A 25396-nucleotide genomic window follows, 5' to 3' on the forward strand; every position below is an offset into this window, starting at 1 on the left:
CTGTGACAGCGAATTAACAGGCAATTAAAAAGGATTAATTCTTGCTGTTACTGCTTAAAAAAAGACCACACTTTCTCACAACAAGGGAATCATGTTTTGGACTGTAGCTTTATAAATTCTTGCCAAGTTGCTTCCTTATTGTCAATTCCTCATCTTGTTGCAGCAGTTTAAAACTTCATCATCTTAGAAATTGCCTTGATTAAGCTAAAAGATGGTTTGTCACAAGGTGTTGATACCGCAGCTTTGATCATTGATGCTGTAATCCTGCCAGCTCTGAAGAAAAACCAAGTTTTGGAAGCTGTTTGATCCCTTGTCTCTTTTTCAACTGCCTTTACTTGATCTTCTGCAACTGTCATTATATCAGCTTCAAGTTTATACCTCTGTAAATCAAATGTTCTTCAAACAACAATGTTTCAGCATTGGGATCATAACGCTCAGTAACAAGAGATGGGAATTGCTTTTTAACTGTTCCAAGAACATATCCATCAGCAAAGAGTGGATGAACAGACAAAAATGCAGGCCTTGCTTTGGAAATTCCTTCCAGAAACTTCGAAAAATTTCCGTCACTTGCTTTATAAGTAGCGTTCAACTGACCTCTTGGAGCTTGATCTTGACCAGATGGTTCATTGCAATTTTCAATCTCTCTTTCAAGTCTTTTTTCAGGCTGTTTGAAGATGTGAAATTGATTTTTTCATAGGGGAAAACTCACCTTTAAACTTAGCTGAAGGTAACTTCTAGTAAGCAGTTACTCCTGTCACAGTTGGAAGACCAGAAAGGAAACGATTGTATGAGCCTCACATTAAGAATGTTCACCCAGAAGTTGTCAAGAAATCTTTCACGAATTTGCATAACATAAGGATCTCAGATATTTCTAGGTTGGAGATATGATAATCTACGAGTTGCCAGTTGCGAGTTGCCAGTTGCGAGTTGTCAGTTGCGAGTTGTCAGTTTCTGCTTTTGGTAAGATGTTTCCAGTTCCTAGTCTTCCAATAGTTCTGTAACAGATTCCCCTTGCGTTCATACCAGTCAGCCCTCATCTGATTCTCATCATCGTCATCATTACATCTACATTTAACAACCCTTTTGGGTCATACAAATGTCTGCCCAGTCAACTACAACATTAAAAATTACTGAGGTGATTTCGACATAGGTTGTAAAAGGTATCAGAATTTGCCTGCATCACAAGACTGTCTGGCAGGCTATTCCGTACAAAAACGATTGAATAAAAATATGAAAACCTAACAGCATCAACCCTTCTGAATTTAGGCATGATCTTCAATGAGTTGGAGTTCCTTGTCATTGAACAAAAAGATCATTTGAAAAGCTGCTTTTGGAAGAAATGAATATGTTTTCAATCATATAGAAATGCGACGAATAGAAGATTGACACTTGGCTTGGTCTTATCATAGTTTCTCTGGTCAATTTTGGTGCCTTTTCTACAACCTCTTTGATGTCTTTCTTTTCCATACAAATACAGACAGATACAAATACCAAACGACCTCTGAAGGATGCTTTACAAGTGTGGGTGCCATAGTGCTTTAACACTATTGTCTTTCCATTTCTATTCTTCTCAATGTCAGTCTTGCATCACACTCAATGTATACAGCCTCTGACCCACAAATTTCGCATAGAATCTTCTTGCCCGCCCTGGAAAATTCTTGTCTGTTGATGCCAAAGTCTGAGCCTGCCAAGTTGTCGCACCTTCTGTTTATACAAGTATGGCTTCCTTTGCAGTTTTCCAGTTTTTATCATTCTTTTGCCTCTGTGGTGGGATGTGGCCCTTGTCATTCATTTTCCCCATGGACGAACACCTTTACAAAGCTTTAGAGAACCATCTTTATTGCAGTTGAAAAGCGCGAATTCCTTGAAATTGCTGAAGATCGGTGATGGCGGAGGTGGCACGTGTTTTGCTGCTCTTGACTAATAATACATTATTAAGGCTTATTTTAGTTAAATTTTCTTTGTTTTCATTTTTAAAAAATTATGCAATTCAGCTTATGTCATTCTACACACAGTTATTAGAAGCAATGTTACGGATTTTGGTATAATTTACATGTTTGTGAAATTGTGTAGGCCATATGCATTTAGGCCCAGGCTAGGCCCTAACCCTGACAAGGATGCCGGATGATACATTTGTTACACTTGAAGTTGTCAAGTCTCTTCTGCAGAGCCAGGCAGATGCTTTCAAATCTACCTTCAGCTTATTAATTCAAGATATCTAAGAGGAGCTGAAATCAGTAAAGAATGACATTAATGACCTGAAGGTTAGCGTTCAATTTACGCAAGCTAAGTTTGATGATGTACAAAAGAAATGTGATTCCATCAACGTAAGGGTTTCTGCTCATGCTGAAAATCTTAATGCAATCAATAGTCACACTGATGCAACAGAAGCCCAACTTGAATACCTAGAGAACCAAAGTCGTAGATCGAAAATCAGGATCACAGGTGTTGTTGAAGACAAAAATGCTGAAAAGTCTTGGGACGACACAGAAAGGGTTGTGAAACAAGTAATTAAGGATAAACTCAATCTGCAAGAAGACTTTGAGATTGAACGTTGTCACCGTGTTAATCGAAAAAGCAATGGCCCTAACCGTTCTGGTTGTCCAGATGGCCCACGCCCGATCGTCGCCAAATTGGCAAAATGGAAGGATAAAGAACTCATATTGAAAAAAGCAAGAGAGATTAAACCGGATGGAATAAAATTTCTGGTGGATTTGTCATGGCGCACAATGATCAAGAGGGAAGAACAAGTACCTGAAATGCTGGCTGCTAGAAAACGAGGAAAGATTGCTTATTTTGTTCTGGATAAACTAGTGATAAAGGACAAACCACCTGATCAGTTAAACAGAAGACATGGTGAAGTTAATGATCATTGGACCAACTGACTGTGCCCGCCGGGGACTTGACCAGACCTTTCACTAGTGCGTTTGTTGCTGACGACATACAAAGGAAATTTCTCGCGGAACTGGCAGTCTCCTTCGCAGTTGATATTGTTCATCACAGGAGCTTGCGCTATTTGCATCAAGACCAATTAACATCTTAGGAATTTTCAATGAATGGTCCTCCAACAACGTCCAGAGTTATGTTATTTTACTTAGTTTCTAAAGGCAGAATATCGCACTTGCCTTCTAATGTCAACTCAAATTACCATACTCTCCAAGACCTATCTAGACTTGAGCATTCAGAAAATGACCTTTCCCTGTTTCATTTGAACATCAGAAGTCTCTCACTTCATTTGGATGAGCTTGTTTCAACTCTTGCAACTTTGAAAATAAACTTTGATGTCATTGGTGTGTCTGAAACCTGGAATTCCGTTGATAATCCTATACAAGCTAATGTGGAAATTCCTGGTTATAGTTACTTTCCTTGCCAGTCACATAGTCAAAATGGTGGTGTTGCACTTTATGTGAAGTCAGGACTTACTCCAATTCCTAGACCTGACTTAGGAAAGGATTGTACAGATTTTGAAACAGTCTGGGTTGAAGTTGAAAATAATGATGGGAAAAATTATTTGTTTTGCTGCACATATCGTCATCCAAGTTCAGCTATTGATACTTTCTGTGAATATCTATCCATTCCAGCTGTATTTAATAAACAAGTTTTTATTCTTGGTGATTTCAACATCAACCTTCTTAATTATAACTCTAGTACACCTGTCACAAATTACGTCAATTTCCTCTTTTCAAAGCAATTTCTGCCACATATCATTCATCCATCTAGGGTGTCTGGATTTTCTTCCACTCTTATTGACAATATCTTTTCTAACATCTCTGACAACGAAACCATAAGTGGTAACATTATGACTCAAATAACAGATCATTTTCCTCAATTTTTAATTGTCAAGCATGCAGGCATCTCCTATAAGAATCTGTATTATTTCCAACATGATTTTTCTAACCTCAATGAAGAACATCTCCTAAACGATTTTTCAAACCTTGACCTTTCTTACTTGAATGACAGTGCTTTAGATGTGAATGCAAGATTCAACAGACTCCTTTCCAGCCTTGATCAATTAGTCATAACCCATGCCCCATTGAAAAAACTCACCAAGAAAGATATCAAGTTTAGGAACAAATCATGGATAACTGGTAAAATTCAAAAAATGATGCGATTCAGAGATCGGCTTCTTAGAAAGTTGAAAAGAACAATAGTCAAGCTCTTGTTGATCTTTATAAAATGTTTAGAAATCGGGTGTCCGTTTCCTTGAATCAAAGTAAAGCTATCTACTATTATAACTACTTTCAAAAGAACAGTAACAATATGAAACAGTTGTGGTCAGGAATTAAATCAGTTATCAATATCAGAAAGTCAAGCAATGTAAATGTGATAAGTAAGCTTAAGGACTCAAATGTGAACATAACATCAGATCCAGCTGTTATTGCAAACATTTTCAATAAATTCTTTGTTAATGTTTGACATGATATAACTAGAAATATACCAAGACCAATCAAATCACCTGTGATTTCATGGGAGACAGAGTTAATAATTCATTTTTCATTGCACCTTCAATTCCTTCTGATATATCAGACCTTATCTCTCTCCTAAAATCTGGGAAGTCTCTTGGACCTAACAGCATTCCTTTGAAAATTTTAAAATGTCTTTCCCCATTAATCTCTTCTCCACTTTCTCAAATTATAAATGATTCATTTCAAGGCGGGATTTTCCCTGACAAGATGAAATTGGCCAAATTAATTCCACTTTTTAAAAAAGGTTGCCCACTAACAGCATCAAATTATAGACCTATTTCTCTTCTCTCTGTTTTCAGTAAAATCACGGAAAAGGTTATGTATGAACGTCTATATAAATTCCTAGAAAAGCATGAAATCTTATATACATTACAATTTGGTTTTCGTGCTAGTCATTCCATTAACCATGCCCTTGTTAGTTTAACAGAAGCCATCAAAAATTCATTAGACAATAGAAAATTTGGTTGTGGAATATTTATTGATTTGCAGAAGGCATTTGATACAGTGAATCACAATATTCTTTTGATGAAGCTAGAGCATTATGGAATTAGGGGAACTGCTTTAGATTGGTTTAAATCCTATCTTGCAGGTAGGAAGCAATATGTGTCAGTGAATGAATCTAACTCCAGTCATCTCAGTGTAACCTGTGGGGTTCCACAGGGTTCTGTCCTTGGTCCTCTCCTTTTCTTACTTTACATTAATGATTTACCTCTTGCATCTTCTAAGCTATCCTTTCACTTATTTGCAGATGATACTAACATCTATTATGAAGCTGAAAGTCTTAAACAGCTTCAAAGTGTAGTTAACATGGAACTAAAAAAAGTGAAGATATGGCTTGATGTTAACAAGCTGTTACTAAATATTGACAAAACCAATTTCATAATGTTTAAGTCTCCTCAGCATACTTCTCCTGAATCTGTAAATATCAAAATTAGAAAGCTTCCTATCAAGCAGAGTTGTTATGTCAAATTTATAGGTTTTCTCTTAGATGAAAGCCTTTCATGGAAGTATCACTTGACTGAACTGTCTAAAAAATTGGCCAGAATGTGTGGTATGTTTTTCAAAGTGAGACACTTCTTACCCATTCATGTTTTGGTCTGTCTTTACAACTCTTTGTTTTCACCTTTCCTCCAATATGGTATTTTAGTTTGGGGTCTTACTTATGAGACACATATCAATTCAGTGTTGTTGTTACAAAAAAGAGGGCCATAAGGGCAATTTCATTTGAACACTTTACTGCACCTTCTACACCCATGTTTTCAGACTTGAAGATTCTAATACTACAAGATCTCTTTCACCTGAAATTGCTTAGTTTTGTATATGAATGTGTAAATAAAATCTCTCCTTCTTGTTTTCACTCTTTCTTTAAGTTAGTTGAGTCTGTTCATCAATATGGTACTCGGAAAGTCATCAAAAATAATATTTTCCTAACCCAAAAAAATACCCTGCAATATGGTCTTAGGTCAGTGCGTTATTGTGGAGCTAAATACTGGAATGACACTGCTGTGGAAATAAAAAAATCTCCATCTGTTAATAGTTTTCGTCAAAAAATCAAAGCTTTCTTATTTGAAACTAATTACTAAATTTTGGAAAAGTGGATATCAAAAATGTCACCATCAGGTAGTTTTCTCAACATCATAACGTCAATTAAAGAAATCAATTTTATATGAGATACTTTTATAATAGGGGGTGTTATCTCCTCGATTAGTCTAACTACTGAGAGAGCTCCTCCTGTAAGTAATTCCCTCCATACAATCTATCTTGTGTCTATGTTTAGTATTGGTATATTGTATATGGTGGCCCATGGCTATCAGCGCAAAAAATAAATTTTTTTACAAATTTGATTGCATACTATCATCATTTTTAGAATAATTCAATAAAAAATTAATTAAAAGGTTAATGAAATAAAATTTAATTTTACAAAATTATAAAAATAAATAAATTTAAATGTTGAAAAAATTTTCTATACAACTTTTTTAAATAATTTAATAAAATTTTATTTCTTTTATGAAATAAAATTTAATTCAACCAAATATAAAATGAATAATTTTGAATTGAAAAAAATATTTCAAAAAATAAAAATTCTATATATTTTTTTTTGCGACGTGGCCCATAGCTATCAACTATCAGTGAAGTACTCCATGTAAATTACCAGAAAGCACTGCATTGTTGATGGGCCTCATATCACAACTGACTGTGCAATTACTTGTGCATCTACATCCACAGCTTGGATTACTGAGACATACTACTGTATGAATCTACATTTATTGGCATTCATGGCTCAGTCAAGAGAAAGTGCATGTGAACTTGGAAACTGGCAGGATGACGAAAACCTCAAAAAAGACTTGAGACGTTATGTTGGCTCCAACATGAAACGAGTAGAAATACTCGATTTTGTAAAGAGGGACTATTTCAGGTACAGCTGGAGTATACCAACTCTTGATCGAAGGCTACGATATGTTGGTATTCGTTATGTGAACAGAGCTATTCCATTGCCAGAGGTTATAGATGCAGTGCGGGCAGAATTAGATGGTGGAGGACAAAAGCTTGGATATCGAAGTATGAATCTGAAGTTAAGAAATGAACATGGCATTTTTGTACCCAGGAAACTTGTGAGTGATATTATGTGGGATCTTGACCCTGAAGGAGTTGAAGCAAGGAAACTTCGGAAAAATAAAAAGGGTATGAAAAGACCTTTCATATGTGATGGGCCCAATCAGCTCTTCTCATTGGATGGGCACGACAAAATGATGGGGTTCCAGAACAGTACCTTCCCACTTGCCATATATGGCTGCCTGGATACATTTTCCAGAAAGACCATATTTCTCAATGTTTGGACTGGGAACTCCAACCCCCTTGTGATAGGAAAGTTCTTTATGATGTATCTAAATAAAGCCAAAATCATTCCAAATTATATACGCATTGATAAGGGGACTGAAACTGGTGTGATGGCTGCTATGCATACATATCTCAGGAGTAAAACGGGAGATTTGGAAGATCCAACTGAAAGTGTTGTCTATGGCCCATCTACGTCAAATAAAATTGAACGTTGGTGGAGGGAACTTCATGAACGAATGGAGAAGGGCCTAAAATTGTATTTGAATCAGTTGCTATCAAGATGCCTTTATGATCCACATAATGCAAGGGATCGTAATATTTTAGAATATATATTCATACCTGTGCTAAAAAGGGAATGTGATGCATTTGTTAGATTTTGGAATTCACACAGGATAAGACAACAGAAAGAGTTACAACTTCCAACAGGCATACCCGATCATATGTATGCATTTCCAGAACACTATGGAGGTGAGAAAAAAGGCTTTGTTGTGGCAGAGAATGATCTAATTGATGCAGCTGACTACGCAGAGTTAATAAATGCACCAGATGATTACTTGTCTATTGAAGATAGAACCAGATTTAGTGGATTTGTACCAGAACCAGGCAATTCAGAGTTCAGAGAAACTGTTGCCCTCTATGAGTATCTGAAGAATAGTTGCCCTTAATATTAATAAAAAATTATATTAACATAGATAAGGGGCTGCACACAAGTCGATTAGGGTTCATAGTAAGCCTGGAAAACCTAGAGAACCTGGAAAATGAGCCATTTTTAGGAAAAGTCAGGGAAAACCTGGAATAGTCAGGGATCTTTCTTAATTTTTAAACCTAGCCAGGGAAAAGTGAGGGAAAACAAATCATTTGGTCCATATTGCATTTTGATTGAAAATCGAAGCCATGACAGATTTTTCAAAAAATAGATTTCAATCTGAAATGTTATCATTTAGTCATAATGTTTTGGAACACAAATAAAAGTTACTTTTACTACCATATGCTACCTTTTGTTATAACAAGGCTGCTAAGCTCTTTATCTGTCTGTAAATGGGATTCAGGAAAACAAATAGTTGTTTTCAAAATCAAGAAAATGTTGATTTTTTCTGATAAGTTTGTCGTGCATTTTTTTGTTACTATTTCCTTGTAATCAATGAAAAAACCTCTGATAACATAACAGCTAAGGCCAAATAACAATTTCTAAATGAAACAAAAGACTGGCATCTACCAGAAAAGCAATATCAACAATTATTTCAAAACATAATGAGGAGGGTACTCCATATGATTTTCAAATCACAATCTTGTTGAATGTCCAGTGGATATTTTGCCTAAAAGAATCAATTTTTGTGCGGCCCCTAACATAGCCAATGAAAGCAACTTGTAACAAACAAAATGTCAATAGTAGTCAATGTTAAGCTTCCATGTATTGCAACATCTTATCAAAAAAGGATTACAAATAACCAGCTTTTTATGAAATTACACTGCTAGATAATTGATCCAAATTAAGAAGTTTGCAATACAAATTGCATACATGATGCAATGAAAAGTTTTTAAATGCATGGTCCTGAAGATTTCCTGCACAGAATAACTTTTCAGCATCATTAATTGAATCAGCAAGTGAAGATGTTGCAATCTCTGGATCACAGAGCTTATATCCAACTCCTTGCAAGTCAAGAAGTAGTAGTTTTCATTCACTATCAGCAAGTGAAAAGTGGCATACTGCTTCTGCTTTTTGATGTATATCCTTGTTTACAATATTTGCTGCAATTGGCTCTCCATTGTTGTTGACATACTTGACAAAGGTTCCAGCTAGGAATGGTTCCACTGTTACAGGCACGTCCTCCATCATTGAAAAATATATCTCATCATAACTAAAGATAGAGCCAAATAGTTCCTTTTCTTCAATCTTCTTTTCCAAGCGATTCAAAATCCCCTTAGCAGCCATATGCATCTGCACCTGCTTTCTTGTGTGTTCAACAATTGTGGTGTCCCCAAGTAGTGGTTTGATGTTTTCCCATGTTTCTGCTTGGAACTTTTTTACAACCCAAGTCCCTTTAAAAACCCCTTTGTTACTGACTGCTTTAAAAGCATTTCGAAAGCCTCCTGCTGCAAAATGTTTCCTTTCTATTTGAAAATTGATTGGATCATTTTTCAGCCATACCTTTTCAATGATGCTAAAAGATTCCAGTTGCAGTGTAGCATCATCACAAACTTCTGGTTGGATAAGCTTTCCAGCACCAAGAAGATCTGCTATTGTTACAGATTTAGGGACAGTAACCTTCATTGGCTCAGCACTTGATGTTGCTGATGAAATTCCACTGTCATTCTTAGGTTTGGAAAATGCATTTCTAGATGGCAAACTGAAAGGCATGATGCTTGAGTGGCTGACATTTTTATTGAACTCATGTGAAAAATGAAATTGAAAACTGAAAAATGAAAACTGAGCTGAACTGAATCCCTTGAGGAACAGTTTTTTCTACTTCTATAGAAACCCTTTGAAATACTAATGGGTTAATGTAGCGTCGTTTCCATTGGAATTTTACATCTTATTCTAGATCAGGCTTATCAGCACCAACAACAATACTTCCACTGAAGACAATTCATCTGAACAGGATATATCACTTTCACTGTCACTAAGATTTATGATATCCATTTCATGATTTAACGCAAAGGGATCATTTTCTTTTGCTTGCTGTTTTTCTTGTTGTACACTCTGATCAAACAAAATTTTGACCCCACTGTATTCAGATTTGACAAAACAAAAATTTTTGCGGGACTTGCTTGACTTGAAAAGTTTGTACTTCTGCTTTGCTTTACAGGGGGATCAGTTATGCATATTATGTCTTTACTTTCAGCATGTCTGCAACAAAGAGTTAAATTTGCTTCAATAATCAAATTGAGATTGGACAAAGAGTCGGATTATAGGGAATATAAGCATAAATGATCATTTGATGAAAACAGCCATGTAAAGACAATGGCCAATGACATGTGCCCCACCATATTTGGGTAATCTTATCAAGGTCGACAGGGAACACTGATATGTGATTGTGATGGGCTAGAATTTAACAGCAAGTGGCTTGAGCCAAATAATTTTCATGCATGCAGAAATGCACGTCTATCCACGTTACACGTGTATTCCAAGATTGGAAATTTATACGGTTGGCTAGTGATCCTTATACCTAGTTTCAGGGTTTTTACATTCTTACATTGCAGTACTAGCCTTACTCGGTCAAGAACAACCAGGTTCACTTTTAGCTTCAGTGAACTTCATATTTGTATGCTTCGCGAATATTTTATTGATCATGTACTTTCAGGTATGTTTTCATAGTTATGTAATTTGTTGTAATGAAAACACCAGTAGTTGTGCACGCAATGTAATATTATACATGTTAAACACTTCGCTGAACTGTATCATAGAAAAGACATAGAAGAAACAAGATACAATAGAGTAGGAGGAGGAACATAAAAGAAACAAGGGAAGAAGTCGTAGTAGAGTAGTAGGAGGCATTGTAGAAGGAAGAATCAAGGAAAGATATTTGAAGATCAACCAGTGTGTATCTTTGTCTCATATTCTGACCCTACACACACGTGCAAGGAAGAACGCCACCATCCTTAGCGAATGAAGAGCACCACAAATAAATTTTACAAATAATAAATGGCACAATAAATACTACCTCACAACACGATATAAGTTTTATTTGGAGTTTATATTATATAATATTAGAAGGTATTTCATTCCAGATTTCCACTCCCATTACAGATAGGAATTTAGACTTGTAATTAGTTTTTGCTGTTGGTTGGGCAAATGGACATTTAAAGTTTCACATAGACAGGACAAATTTTTTAAGTTAAAATTATTATTATGAGCAGCTACAGGGCAATTTTGCAGCTTAACTTGCTATTCTATTTCCCCAAATTGATGCTTATGGATTCAGCCAAAAACACTATATCCACAAAAATTAGCGTCCACTATACTTTCATGCCACTATTTGCTCTTACTTTGTTTCACTATTAATTTGTTTCACTGTTAATAAATTTTCTTTTGAGAGAAGCTAAATTGTCTAGGCACATCAATGCTTGTAGTAAACCTTCACAAAGAGACATGAAATTTTGTTACTATTCCTAGGCCCTGTAAAAACGCTTATCTTTCTACATAATAAATAATCTTTTAAACATTTGCAAGGTTTTTTTGAAACAATTGCAAGGAAGTTGACCTTTACTGAATTGTTAGTCTTGCATAAGAAGCAAAACTTACTCTTATGAAATTAACTTTCCTTACACTTCCAGCCTTTGCAAGTTTTGAAAAAATTGATCCTTTTATCAAAATTTACCTATCGCGATAACATAACGTGTGAAAAAGAGATACCATGCACCCGCAATCAATTTTTTTCTCTGACCCAGCATTAACTACTTTTAGTTGAATCTCGGAGCCCAAACTATCTCCCTCGCCACTCTAAAAAGTTGTTTAACTAAAACTAAAAAGTTTTGCGACCTCAGTTAATTATTACATAAATTGTTTTGCGACCTTACATAAATTTTAAAAGTTGCAAATAGAATTAAAAAACGTACAGATAAAACTAAATAGCGTTTAGGTTTGATGGCAATTTAACAGAATTCACTTTTGATAATTTCCTGAACTAAAACTTAATCACTGTGGAAACAGATTTCTGAAAAAACTTGTTTTTGATGACTTCAATTAACTGACTTGGCTATCTTTTTAAGGTGTGTTCATGCATCCACTCTCTTCTGAGATTTGCTTCTCCAATTTAAAATGCACTAATTTTTTCATAATAAATCTAGTGCTCTTTAAGCATCTAGAATAGTATTTTTCAAATAGTTCTGAAGAGTACATTCCTCACGTATTCAGTGCTTTTTTGCAGAATGAGAAAACAGAAAGCAAGTCCTTTAGTAGGATCTTTTTTATGGCTAATAATCATCAATAACAATCTGCTTGGCATTACGTTTATATATTGCATCGATATAGCAGCAAAACATATTTGTGTTAATATCTTAGTTTTCAAGATTAAATCGATTTGGTAGTTAATCAAAAGAAGACCGGATTTACCTACTTATTTCCAAGAGGATTCTTAGAAATAAAAAATTCTAAATCGTATAAGGTAAAATTTTAAAATGTAGATGCGTTTTTTAGTTATAACAAGAAACCCCTGTTCGATAGTAATGAAAACATATTATACAAAACTTCTAGCTTACTCATTCTACATATAATACATCTATTTATAACAACTTGCATTTCATGAATGCATATGATTAATTTTTGATGACACTTTATGATGGTGATCTGTATCTTCATCTTAATACTTCGTAAGTTCAGGTATCATTCATTTCTGGACAACGATTCCTGTCTAAAACGATGTAACTATTCCCCTTACACATTTCCTTTATTGATAGATTTTAACATTGTCGATAAAACCGACAAAAAAGGTATAAGTTACATAAGGCGGGGTGAAGCTTCCTCACTATTTGTCAAAAAAAGGAATTGAGAGAAGCCATCATAAATTCAATTTTTGATGCTTTTCTCAACCTTTAACTGTGTATGTTAAAATTAATAGGATCAAAACTAAAATCTTTCAGGTTTTCCCAGTCATCATCTGACTTTGAAAGAGGGGTATATCTTCCTCTTTGTGGCTGCAATAAGCGATGAGCTAAAATAAACAACAAGATGACAATATTTATTCAATGCTGTGTTTAGGCAAGTGGGTGAAAAGGATAAAAATTGACAATCAAAGTATCAGAAAGGCAGCTTCTTGAAATTGATAATCAACTGTAATTCCAATTGTTAGTGGAAACCATTAGCAGAGCATTGAAAGCCACATTATTAGCGCAAAAAGGTTAAAAATTTGAGAGAGACAATACCAGTCTTTCTCACCTCCGGAATCAGAACATTTGTGTTCAGGGTAGTCCTGTCCGAAACAGATAGGTTGGCGTACTTGGAAAGCTTGCAGCTTTCACGTACAGCATAGTTTCCTTCCTGGAAAAATAGCACAAGAACAATAACACGAATTGTGATAAATAAATATTTACAGAAGATAGCATTTTCAGCTAAGATTTTACTGTTATCACATGCTGCTGGTAAAGTTAAAGTAAGCAGAGCAACAAATCAAACTACAACCAACAAAAAAGTGATAATAAAACTTGAAAGAGTGTTCAATTATTGTGCTGTTATGGTCAAAGGTATTCGTATGAATTAAAGTCTAAAATTGTCTGGTAAAACATTGACTTAGAGTTTAATCTGCAAGAGGCCACAAAGAGTTCCCAAAATCTCTGAGTTTTGAGAATCTCCTGGTGTTGAATAAATAAATTATGGGACAGAATATCCTCCCTTTTTGTAATATCTGCTAAATATTTCTAGAATAAAATTAATTTATTTCAAAAAACATTTTCCAAAGGAATGGATATTACTGCTTGTAAAAAGCACTTAATCAATCTTAATCAGAGAAATGATACTTAAAAAGTTTGCTTAAATATAAAGGTAAATTCTATAGAGTTAATCATGTTAATAATAATACTATAACCTTGTCAGAACAATAAAGCTTTGACAGTCTTTCAATTTTAATCACAATTCATTATCATTTTCTATCCATGTAGATTGCTTTAAGTTGATATAATCTGAATGGGACAGATTAGCCTAAAAACTATGTTAGTTATTAGTTATGAACATTTGTTAGATACCGTGATTCCTTTTTTATTTCTCTGCAAAAAAATTTGCAATTCCCTCTTTGACCGAAGAGTGGACAAGCTAAAAAAAATTAAGAGGTAAATTCTAGATAACTCTCACATTTATTTAATTGCTTATCAAAGTTTCTGTAAATATCTAAATAATGTACATTGTTGCACAGCTTTCTTTGGGAGCCAGGAATAAAAATTGGCCTCAGTTACATGAATGCTACAATCATTTCATTGACCATCATTTTGGTTGTTAACCTGGAGTTTGATTCTAACATAAAACAGCATGAGAAACTAAGTGAAACACTTGTGGTCAAAAGTATATTCTGTTAGCCTATTGAATGACATAAATTTACATCAACTCGTTCTAGCATAGAGTTTTAGTGAGAATTTAAAAAATGCTTACCTGGACAGTGTTTCTGCTTAAAGCAAAAGCACTGCCAACCAGTTGCATCCACATAAAAATCTTCCAGACAACATCTATGATGGTAACTGCGTAAGCAATATCTACAGCGAAATTCTGGTTGCTGTAAGGTAATGCCAAATTTTTTTGCAACATTGATCACCCAAGTTGCAACAACACATGTGTTCGGAGTTACCCTCTGTAGGCTTTATGAGAGGAACAATTTGGTTTATGCTCTCTTCAGGTAATGAAGGGCACCAAAGAATCGATACAGTCCTATCAGCTCCACTGCCTTTAATCTGGATGCAAAGCTCTTCTCTTTCTGCATACAGAACGATAAAGGCGATTGCCATCACCAGCAACACATATCAGCTCTGATAGCAACCTCCAAGGGGGTTAAATGACGATACCTGGTTGAAAAATAAACATGCAGACAAATTAAAATAGTAGAATGCATTTAAACAATAAATCAATTAAACTGTTTCATTCAGATTAATCTAAACAAGGAATTTATCCAGTTGAATAAATCTAAACAAGGAATCTTCATTAAAATTTCATCAAAATAAAGAGTGAAAAATATTTTTCAATTTGAAATCATTCAAAAGGAATATAAAAAATTTCAATTGAACATTGTTCTTCAATTTTAATTTCAAGTTGAAATCTTTACTTACCATTCTTCAGTGTTACATGATCCGACACTATTCACTTCTATCTCAAGAGGGCAAATGTTGAAAGCATCTTCCATTTCTTCAAAACTTCTGAGGTGTGACACTGCCTTTAGGAAAGATTCTGCAGTGGCCAGATTCCATGTAATATTCTATAAGTACAATAATGGAAAAATGAATAGCTTTTAGCATACCTTACGCAATTGCAAGATCAGGAACCAAAGGGCACTTCATAAAAATACTGAAGAATACTCAAAATGTAAACTTACCTGAAAGTCATCCTTAGTCTTGCGCATATGTGCAGAAACAATAGAGCCTGTTCTGTTCTTCTTTATCTGCACTTCATTGAACACCTCATTGTTACCTTTATTCATGCGACCTTCATTGTCTTTTGAGCCTTCGTTCAACTCTCTCTGCATCTCTGCTCCAACTTCACTTTCATCTATACTACCTTGCTGCTCTGATTCCAAAAACTTTATGCAGAAGTCTAAAATTTTGTCTAGTTCTTCTACTGAAAATCTTGTTTTTTTGTTGGTGGACTTGAACTCTTAGCTTTCAGGCCATCAAGAAGGGAGATCAGAGGATGACCATGCATCTTCTGAAGCATGTCTGAAGAAAGAACAATCTAATTAAAATACTCTTTGTCTTTTCTGAAACTCCATAGAAAGATAATTTTCAATGTTATATATTATTATAATTACATGAATAAACATACCATTTCCTAAAACGGCTTGACAAATCAGAGTTCTCTTTCGGTCTATCGCTGACTCTCTTATTATATTTCCTTGCAGTAGTACATCTTCTACAAACTTGTTCATTCTTTGAGTTTAAGAAAAAATCAAATATATACATTTTTTACATTTCCAAGGTTCAGTCTTTCAAATGAAAATTGGTATGCTTGAGTGTAAGATAAATGTGCCTTGTGAATGTAAGAATAAAACCCAAAATATTCTTGCTCAGTTTTGAAAATTTTTTTTGCAGAAGAATGTTTAAATGCATAAAATAGATAAGATTACCATTGTTTGTTGGCTTCTTTGCACAGGCATCTAGAGAAAAGGCCATAATCTTCATTCCTATCTTTTTAAATTCATCAGCAACAACTTGATTCATTGCAAATGTTTCAAATTCTGGGTGACCTTGATGAAGCATACATTTACTAAACACAAAAGAAGACTGGGGATTTAAAAATTTACTATTAGCTGCATCACACCCCAAGGATAATGAATCGTTTACAGTGTTACTCAGCTTTTTTAATTTGTACCATTTCTTTGGTGTTGCATACGGCCTCCACATGTCCTACTCTCCTACAACGATTACAGATTGGTCTTCTGTCACTAGACCTTAAATTTCTTTCCTCATTCCTTCTACCATATCTGCCTCTACCCCCAAGCCAACCATCTGGGCGTTGCAAGAGTCATGGTGAGTTTTTCAATGACACTTTCTAAACGATCTATTCTTCATTCAAATTTTTTCCCAGTTATGGCGACAACAGGGCTTGTGACAACAGCGTTGCTCCTGTACTAAAATTTTGGCTTTACCCAGGGGAGAGGGATATGTTTGTAATTTGCTTGTGGATTTCTTCCCTCTTAGCCAAATCCAGTGCTTGTGTGAATGTTTAAGGGTTCGAATACCATACGCTTTAAATCAGACCTAGGGCCATTAACAAAATGTCCACACATCAAAGTGTCTTGGTGTATTTATTTTACCACACATCATTTCAGCATATGCCCGACGGACAAGCAGTTTTATGGCCCAGCCAAAATCTTCAGCGGACTCTAGCTCGTTTTGCTTGCGTGAATATAAATCAGCATAATAAAATCTACAACCTTCTTTAGGCATAAAATGTTTCATCAATGCGGATTTCAATGTTTAGAGGTCATCATACACCACTCTGTCCTGTAGAAATGCTGGCAAGAAATCGCGTTGCCTTTTATTGACCAGTTATTGGCTTTTGCAACCCTTTTCAATATCTTCTCCCGGTTCCCCAAAGAATTTGTTTGGGTGGACAACGGTTTTTGGTTGGTCTTCTTTTGATTATTTCAAAGTTCATGTTCCCTCACTTTTGTGGCTCCCTTTTTACTTATTTTTGCCAAATGATAATCAGAAATGAATTGAATTGAGTTCTTTATACAAGTTATATTGAAAAGGAAAGCAGCTTCAAAATGTATGTATAGTGATCACTTATGTCCGTTGAAATGGCGGTGTTATCTTTTTGCTCTCGTTCGGTTTCAGGCAGCAAGTTTGAAAATTCTCAGATTGCAAATCCCACTCCTGTCTGCAGTGTAAATTGGTTTCTAAATACGGCTGGTTCCGAGCTAAATGTTCGGCAAAACTTCAAAATGACACCAAGAATAAACTTAGCTGTCAACATAAGAGGAAAAACAAGCTAGAAAAACAATAGGAATGTCTCTAGATACGAATGTATAAGCTGTGTCAATCCATAACCTAGTTCTTAAAATAATACTATAATAGAGGGTGGATTTCCTTAGTAAAAGTATTCCTATTAGTATATGCAATGCAATAAAGAGTGCCATGCAAGTTGACGCAAAAGATTATGCACAAACAAATATGACTAAAGCTGGGAGAGTGGATGAATGGGGCGAAGGAATTGCGCAAATAAGGCAGGTAAGAGCAAGGCTTAGCGCTTAGAGTAGCGGTATTACAATACGACAATTTTACTTGGGTATGGCAAGGGTAACAAAGTTATAATATACAATCCCTGACAATACAATGCCGGACTATACAATGCCGGACTATACAATGCCTGACTATACAATGCCGACTATACAATGCCGGACTATACAATGCCGGACTATACAATGCCAGATTATACAATACCGGACTATACAATGCCAGACTTAATTTTACATTTTCACTCATAGCAAAGTTACTCTGCCAAAAATTATTGTAAGGATTTCTTTAAGGAAAAACATCTTATTATTAAGCTGAGTTTAGTTGAAGATGAAAAATATACCTGCTCATTGACATAACTTGAAACCTGGTTGGCTGCATTAATTGTGGTCAAGTAAGGAAAGATAAAAAGCACAACTACATTGGAAGCGTTGCAGAGCTCTGGCTAGAATGTGAAAATGGACATTCAATGAAATGGAGTTCTCGTGAGTCTGTTCATTGACTTTATGCCATTAATTTGCAGCTGTTATCTTCCATAATATTATGAGAGAATCTTTATGTGAAGATCTCTTTGTTAGCCAAGTTCCTAGATCTGTAAACACCATCAGATGTATCATTTTACAGGATTGCTAAACATAATGTTAATCCAGCCGTAGATGATTGGTGGGAAGAGATGCAATCTTTGATCTTTAGGCTGTTTGCAGGTAAGGAACTGGAGATGGAGGGAATGACTCTCCTGGTCATTGTGCAACATACTGCATACGCTCATTCATTGATACAATGGCGGACTTAATTTGTACACCAGGAGATTGTTGATGTACATGATGCTGATATGAAGATGCTGATATTCTATTAAGTCACAGAAGCCCCAATTAAGACACACAACTTAGGACGCAAGGAGAAGAACTTGGCAAATACGACTTTCACAAAGGGAACTTTTATTAAAATGCAGCAAAAAGCTCTTTCAAATTCCACATGATTAGACATTTCTGCTTGAGCACATTCCTTTGAACACTAACATGGTCTTTCTGCCCAAGCATTATGTGAGTACACTCATCATCATGATAGAATTGGTTAGCCAGCTCAAGTGTAACTTTAGTTATACCATGACCTTGTTTTGGATCAGGCAATGCCAAAATACCCTTGTCTGTTACCAGCTTTCGAGCTGTTTGCACAAGATACTCAGAAACAGGGCTGTTGCTTTTATGCTCCAGTTTGATGGTGATAACGTCAAAGCCTGTATCTTAGAACGTGAATTATCCAAAAAAATTAATTTTTTCTGCAAGGGGTTTCATTGGGACATCGCATCGGCTTTTTCTTGAATGTCACTTTTCATTTTTTCTATCTCAATTTTCTCTGATGGTACATCAAGTGAAGTAGCAATCTTCTGCTTGAAAGAGATGGCTGCAGCTTCTAACTTTCTTTTACCAACATGTATCTTGCTTGAAGAAGAATCTCTCACCACACAATTGTCTTAGACCCTGTTTACACGAGAGAAAATGGAACGGTTCCAAATGGAACCGTTCCAAAACTAGTACGGATAGGCCTTGCGTTTACACGGGAACTGTTGGAACCGTTCCAGTTTGGATCTGCTATCCGTGCTCTTTTGGCTCCGCTACAGAAACGGTTCCATTTGGAACCGTTCCGTTTGGCTCCCGTGTAAACGGGCAGAACCGCATGGAACCGAGCCAAAAGAGAACGGATAGGAATCGAGGCTACTACGAGGGTCACTCCAAAATTATTGAGATATTCAAAAACCGCAAGAGGCATCGTGCTCAAATTTTCACAGTTTCTCAAAATACTCTCCACTGGCTTCCACACAAAGTCTCATACGATAAAACCACATATCAAAACAATGGGCCCATTTTTCTGCAGCCAGGTCAGAAACAGCCTCGTTGAAGGCACTAACTGCATCATCAACGCTATCAAACTTGGTTCCGCGAATTTTTTCTTTCACCGCTGGAAAGAGAAAGAAGTCACAAGGTGCCAAATCAGGTGAATAAGGCGGGTGGGTCATCAACTGAACTGAATTTTCGGACAGAAAGTCGATGGTCAAAGCAGCTGCGTGAGCGGAAGCGTTGTCATGGTGCCAAAGTAGACCTCTTAAGCCGGTCCTTGGACGTTTATTTCGCCAAATTTCTAGAACCTGTGGTATGCAGTGGTTAACATACCAATCCGCGTTCACTGTACGACGGTCTTCAACTTGAATGGTTGCGACATGACCCGTCTTTGAGAAAAATGATGCAACCATTCTTTTGCCGACGCTTCTGGATCGCCGAAATTTTTGCGGCGGGTTTTCACCTGGAAAGATCCAAATTGAGGATTGGCGCTTTGTCTCCGGGTCAAATTGGTAAACCCAACTTTCATCGCCTGTCACAATGTCATAAACCCGTTTCGACTCCCCTTCATTAAATTTTTGCAGCATAAACTGGCACCAATTGACGCGCTGCTCTTTTTGCTCATCTGACAAGCAATGTGGCACCCAGCGGGCAGCCACTTTCCGAACTTGCAGGTTTTCATGCAAAATTGTGTGCAATGCTGCTGATCCAATTTTTATGCTATCCTGCATCATAGAATAAGTCATCCGACCATCTTGCCTTAGCATCTTCTCCACAGCGGCAACTGTTTCTGGCACAACAGCAGTTGGGGGCCTCCCTGGGTGGGTCTCATCTTTAAGGCTCTCCCTCCCTCTCTTAAATTCGGCAAACCATCGAAAAACTGTTGCCCTTGAAGGTGCATTATCTCCAAATGTCTGCAGAAGTTGAGCTAGGCACTCTTCTTGTTTCAGCCCCCTTTTAAAATCATAATAAATCATTGCGCGAAAATCACGTCTTTCAAGCTCCATTTTTAACAAATAAGAACATCTAAGGTGCTGAAATTCAAAACCCTTTTTTATTTTTTTCCCGCGCTTGAAATTAACAAAAATTACAAAACATGGGTGAAATAGATGGTACAAGCCACCAAAAAAATTTCAAACTGATATCTCAAGCGGTTACTGAATATCTCAATAATTTTGGAGTGACCCTCGTATGCTATGAGATAGAGGCTAGTTGGAAATGATTTCTTTGTTTGCTTTATTGCTGCGCGCCAAAAAAGAAGAGAAAAAAGTTGATTTGTTTACGATCTATTTCATACATACTTCACGATGAACCGATTAAAGAATACTGTAGCATCAATTTTCTCAATTTTATTGTCAGTTTTGGTAGCTAAAGTTGAAATTATCAGTACTTTGCGTCTCCTTCATAACTTACGACAGCGAAGAATTTTGAATATGATAACAAGCATCGACCAGCGTCAGAGTATTTTCAGGAATTTAATGGCGATGAAGAATGCTCGCAGAAATCCAAAAAGAAGGTTCTGGATCAGGCCAGGGCGAACGGATGGTTGGTGGCAAAACTTTGTAGACAATGTTGTTGTACCAGAAGAACCAGAAGAATGGAGAGAGAACTTTCGCATGAGTAAGAACAGTTTTCTTCTACTGTGTAACAAGCTAAGGCCTTTTTTGGAAAAACAAACTACAAATATGCGCCAGTCTATATCTGTAGAAAAACAACTAGCAGTCACATTATATTACTTGGCCGACAAGGGCAGATATAGAAAAGTTGCTAATGCTTTTGGCATTTCAAGATCAGCTGTTTCAAAAGTGGTTAGAAAAGTATGCCATGTTATAACAAATGAACTAGGACCAACATACATCAAGACACCTCAAACTGAAGATGAAGTACAGTTTCTTACTGAAAATTTCTATATGCATCATGGTTTTCCTCAATGTTTGGGTGCAGTAGATGGAACCCATGTATTTATTCGTCAGCCTTCAAAAAACCCAACTGACTTTTTAAACAGAATTGGAGATTTCTATAGGAGAATTCTCCTCTGCCAATATTTCTTCATCATTTGCGGGATTATTTACGCCTGTTGTTTCAAAACCTCCATCAATGCTTGTTGCTGCTGGGCATCCAGCCCATATTTCAGAACACTCCTGGTAAAGAGAAGACACTATTCTGCCACCACCACTTTTTCGCCCACTGTCGAGTGCTTTTCTGAAACTATTTTTCATTTTTTTCAGTTTCGAAGAAACTTTAGAAGCGGAAAATTCTTCTTTGGTTTCTCCTCTTGGAAATTCATCAGTAACTTCATCTGGATAGGCCTCTTGTAAACGGCATGCCAAGTCTTCGTACTTGGAGCGAATGGTTTCCCAGTCCTGTCCAGCTGCATATTTGGCTGTTTTGTAGTCCAAGACAATTTTCAACAATAGTGCAGTTTCTTCTTCTGTCCAAACGAAAAGTTTCTTGGTAATGTTTGTTGCTGCCATGTTGATAAAAATTGTCGTAATCGAGTCGAATGATGCGATTTACAAGTTTTGGCGCCAATCGAACAGAAGGAGTTACTGCGCATGCTCTCCCTCCTCTGAAGCAATTTCTGGAACGGTTCCAGGATGCCCGTGTAAACGCAAGCAGAAAAAATTTGGAACCGTTCCAAATGGAACCGTTCCATTTTCTCTCGTGTAAACAGGGTCTTCGTATCTTTAGACCAGAGGTCTTGAAATTATGCAAGCTTGAAGAAGTGTAGGCTCTACAACTAAAGACTTGAAAAAATTAGCAGAGACTTTGAGAACATTTGAAGATTGCCACAAACTTTTCAAGGATGCGAACAGGAGGCTTGCAAAACTCGAAACTGTGGTAGAGGAAAGGCTACCTACAGAAAGGATACGAAAAGGAAAGTTACCTTTTGATGAACACACACTGCCAATGCTGATTGATAGTGTCTTTTATGAACCACATAAATCCTTCAAAATTGAAGTTTTTAACGTAATTATGAATCAAATATTGCAAAGCATGTAAAGTAGGTTATCCAATCATAGAGAGCTGCACCAAGATTTTTCATGCCTAGACCCTCGCTGCTTTGAAGGATTTAAAAAAGAAGGCCTGTCTAAAGAGGCTCTGGAAAGCATTTGTAAAAGGATGGGACTGGATAGCATCTTGGTTTTCCAAGTCAAACCAATGAGGGAACAGCTCTTGGATTTCCACGAATCGTTTCAAAAGCTAATGAAAACAGTTTGAGAGGAGTATGGAGTCAATGACAAAGAAGACTTTGCAGGTACTTCATCTGGGAATGAATCATCGAATGCCCAAGATTCAGATGATGAATTATGTCAAGCAGGGGCGAAGGAAAATGCCATTGTTGCTTGTCATGTGTATTCAAGCTTCTATATTAGTTTAACATGCAATCCTCTGCATATTCAGAGCTTTATTAATGCTGGTAACTTTGGCTGTGACACAAGTGGAGTGTGAAAGAAGCTTTTCCACTTTAAAATATATGAAGAACAGATTACTTGGTAGTATTTCGCAGCCAAACCTGGAGTCCTTCAAGTTAATGTTCTTAGAAAAACGCCTGTTTGATGACATGCATAACTATCATATTATCAACATATTTGCAAATTCTTCAACAGAGCTCCAACGTCTCTTATTGCTGTGATTGCATACATGAAATGACTGCACTTAGAAACAAAGCCAAACCAATAAGTTAAACTTTTTGTTTATTTACTGTTTAGTCAGCAAATGACGTATTTACCTGTTCTGCTAACCATGTTCTGTTTACCATCATCTGTTAAGCATTCATCCATGCACAAAATTACTGAATTTAAACAGTTTTCCTTACAGACTAACATTTACTATCATTTTCTGAGGAGTCTTTTATTTGCTATTATTATAGACCAGTTTGATCAAGATGTGCCCAGACCGAAAAAATTAGCCAGTTCGCCCCTTTTTGTGAGGCGAAGCGTCTTTTTAAACCTTTCTCGCCAATAGGTTTCCCATACAAGTTTCCATCATCCGGTGTTTCTTTGAAGCTGCCGTGCTGATTCTCTTTGGGGCATCTTCTCCACTTCTTTATTTGACTCAAAATACTGTAGAATGGCGAACAGGAATGGGAAAACTTAACCAGGTATGTACGATTTTGAATGCAACTTGTCAGCATAGCTAACTGCATTGTATGACTCATGCATCTATCCTGAAGCTCTTGTTACAAAACACGACCTTCTGCTTTCTGTTCATGGGCGCCTTTTTTTAACTGGATATCTGCATATTACTCCAAGAATAATCTACTGAGTCTTATACTATTCAATTTCGTAAATACAAAATACGACATCTAAATCAAGAATGAACTTGTGTCGCATTCTTGATAATTAGATTTGACACAACACAATTCTGATGTCTAAACTGAGCCTTAGAAAAAGATCAACCGGATCTATTTAAGCTTGTTGAAAATATTTTTGATGGCAATACTAGATTTATTACAAAGTTACCTCAGAACTTGTACACAAAAATTGAAAAAAAAATTAATAAAATGACAATATTTATAGATAACTTAATGCATGAAATTAGTAATTTAGAAGCCATAGGTAAATTATTTACAAAGAATTTTATTTCAAGAAGTTACAAGAGATCGCATTTAAATTTTAACGTAATTGTTATGATGCAGAATCCATTTCCAAGAGGAACTGAGATGAGAAACCTTGCGCTTAACACACAATATCAAAAATTATTAAAGAATCTGAGGATATATCTCTTATCATCAAATGAGTTAAGCAATATCTTCATTCTCTCCATGCTGCATACAACGTGCTTGCACAATTCAATGTTACGTTGTTCATGTCTGAATATTACCTCATCCTTTAAACTCTCCATGTAATTTTCATGTACTATTTCCCGCTTGACTATGTTCTTCTTAACACCTTTTGCTCTTTTTATCTTGCAACTGTACATCTTTGATCTCAAGCCGATAAACTCCTCCATTGCCACACCACCTAGCTCGTCCTTCATTTTCCCAATAACTTTTTGTTCCTTGCTTAATCATTTTCAGGTTCTTTGTCATAATTGCTAAAATCGAACTTGTCCTCGTGTTCTTTCAATACTTTATTCACAGCATCTTGTGACATTGGGATGTTGTATATGAAGCTGTCAGTGTCCATGTAGCATAGTTTGACATTTGGGAGGTTGGGTTTTGCAAAATTGCAATGGAAATCAAACATCAAGGTCTTGCTAATGTCCAATATGTGTGACAGTTTTCTTCTTTTTTATGACAATAACTGTGTTTTCATTGATTTCAATTATAAAGAAATTTATCAATTCTAATTGATAAATATAATGAATTAACATATTTATAATATGTTACAATCAATATAAAAAGGATTGTTAACTTAAAATAAATTAGTTGGAAGCAAACTTAAAAGACTGTTAGGTTTTGAGGAATCGGTGGGCAAAATTAGATACAGACTCTTGATCTTGTTGTCGCATAGAGTAATAAACAGCCAAGAGTTGACGAAGCTGTTCCTTTTTCGGAATTCCACGCTGACATCAAAAATTGTGAAGACATTGATCGTAGAGGGTACAAAACTCATCAGGTGTAGTTTTCGAAGTGAATTTTGTGGCGTTGGAGGTTTCGAAGGTGCAGATTATGTTGAAGGCACGAGAGTCTTTCTGGCTTTGTTGTTTAAGGTAGGTGAGCCAGAGGCGTGGAGAAACCCCAGATGTTGCCAAAACTTGGGTTAACTGCCCGGCGAAAACGGTCGATCAGTTCAGCTCCCGTGAATTGTGGCAGACTGAGAGGAGGTAAGCGAATAGATTGGTGAGGCGAGGCATCGCGGGCACGAATGGAGAGCGAAAGGTCAGCAACGGCACGAGAAAGTTCTTGGATCTGCTGCTGAGTCTGATTCGTAACTT

At 36.2% G+C, this 25396-nt stretch overlaps 3 protein-coding genes across 3 annotated transcripts; 2 read left to right on the forward strand and 1 right to left on the reverse strand.

The window, feature by feature from the left end:
- The first annotated feature begins 884 nt into the window (after positions 1 to 884).
- LOC148960596 (uncharacterized) lies at positions 885 to 6730 on the forward strand. The gene is made up of 2 exons (XM_089116097.1): positions 885 to 960; positions 2224 to 6730. The coding sequence occupies exons 1-2, from the start codon at positions 885 to 887 to the stop codon at positions 2883 to 2885; spliced, it is 738 nt and encodes a 245-aa protein (XP_088972223.1). The 3' UTR covers positions 2886 to 6730.
- LOC148960597 (uncharacterized) lies at positions 6719 to 20938 on the forward strand. The gene has a single exon (XM_089113632.1). The coding sequence runs from the start codon at positions 6719 to 6721 to the stop codon at positions 7967 to 7969; it is 1251 nt and encodes a 416-aa protein (XP_088969758.1). The 3' UTR covers positions 7970 to 20938.
- Positions 12197 to 15463, reverse strand: LOC148960598 (uncharacterized). Its single transcript, XM_089113896.1, has 4 exons — positions 15314 to 15463; positions 15051 to 15196; positions 13180 to 14789; positions 12197 to 12955 (listed from the first exon to the last, which is right to left on the reverse strand). The coding sequence occupies exons 1-3, from the start codon at positions 15461 to 15463 to the stop codon at positions 14732 to 14734; spliced, it is 354 nt and encodes a 117-aa protein (XP_088970022.1). The 3' UTR covers positions 12197 to 12955; positions 13180 to 14731.
- Positions 20939 to 25396: the final 4458 nt, after the last annotated feature.

The sequence above is a fragment of the Rhopilema esculentum genome, chromosome 1, assembly GCF_057945365.1.
Source record: "Rhopilema esculentum isolate cy_ngs chromosome 1, ASM5794536v1, whole genome shotgun sequence".
Lineage (NCBI taxonomy): Eukaryota > Metazoa > Cnidaria > Scyphozoa > Rhizostomeae > Rhizostomatidae > Rhopilema > Rhopilema esculentum.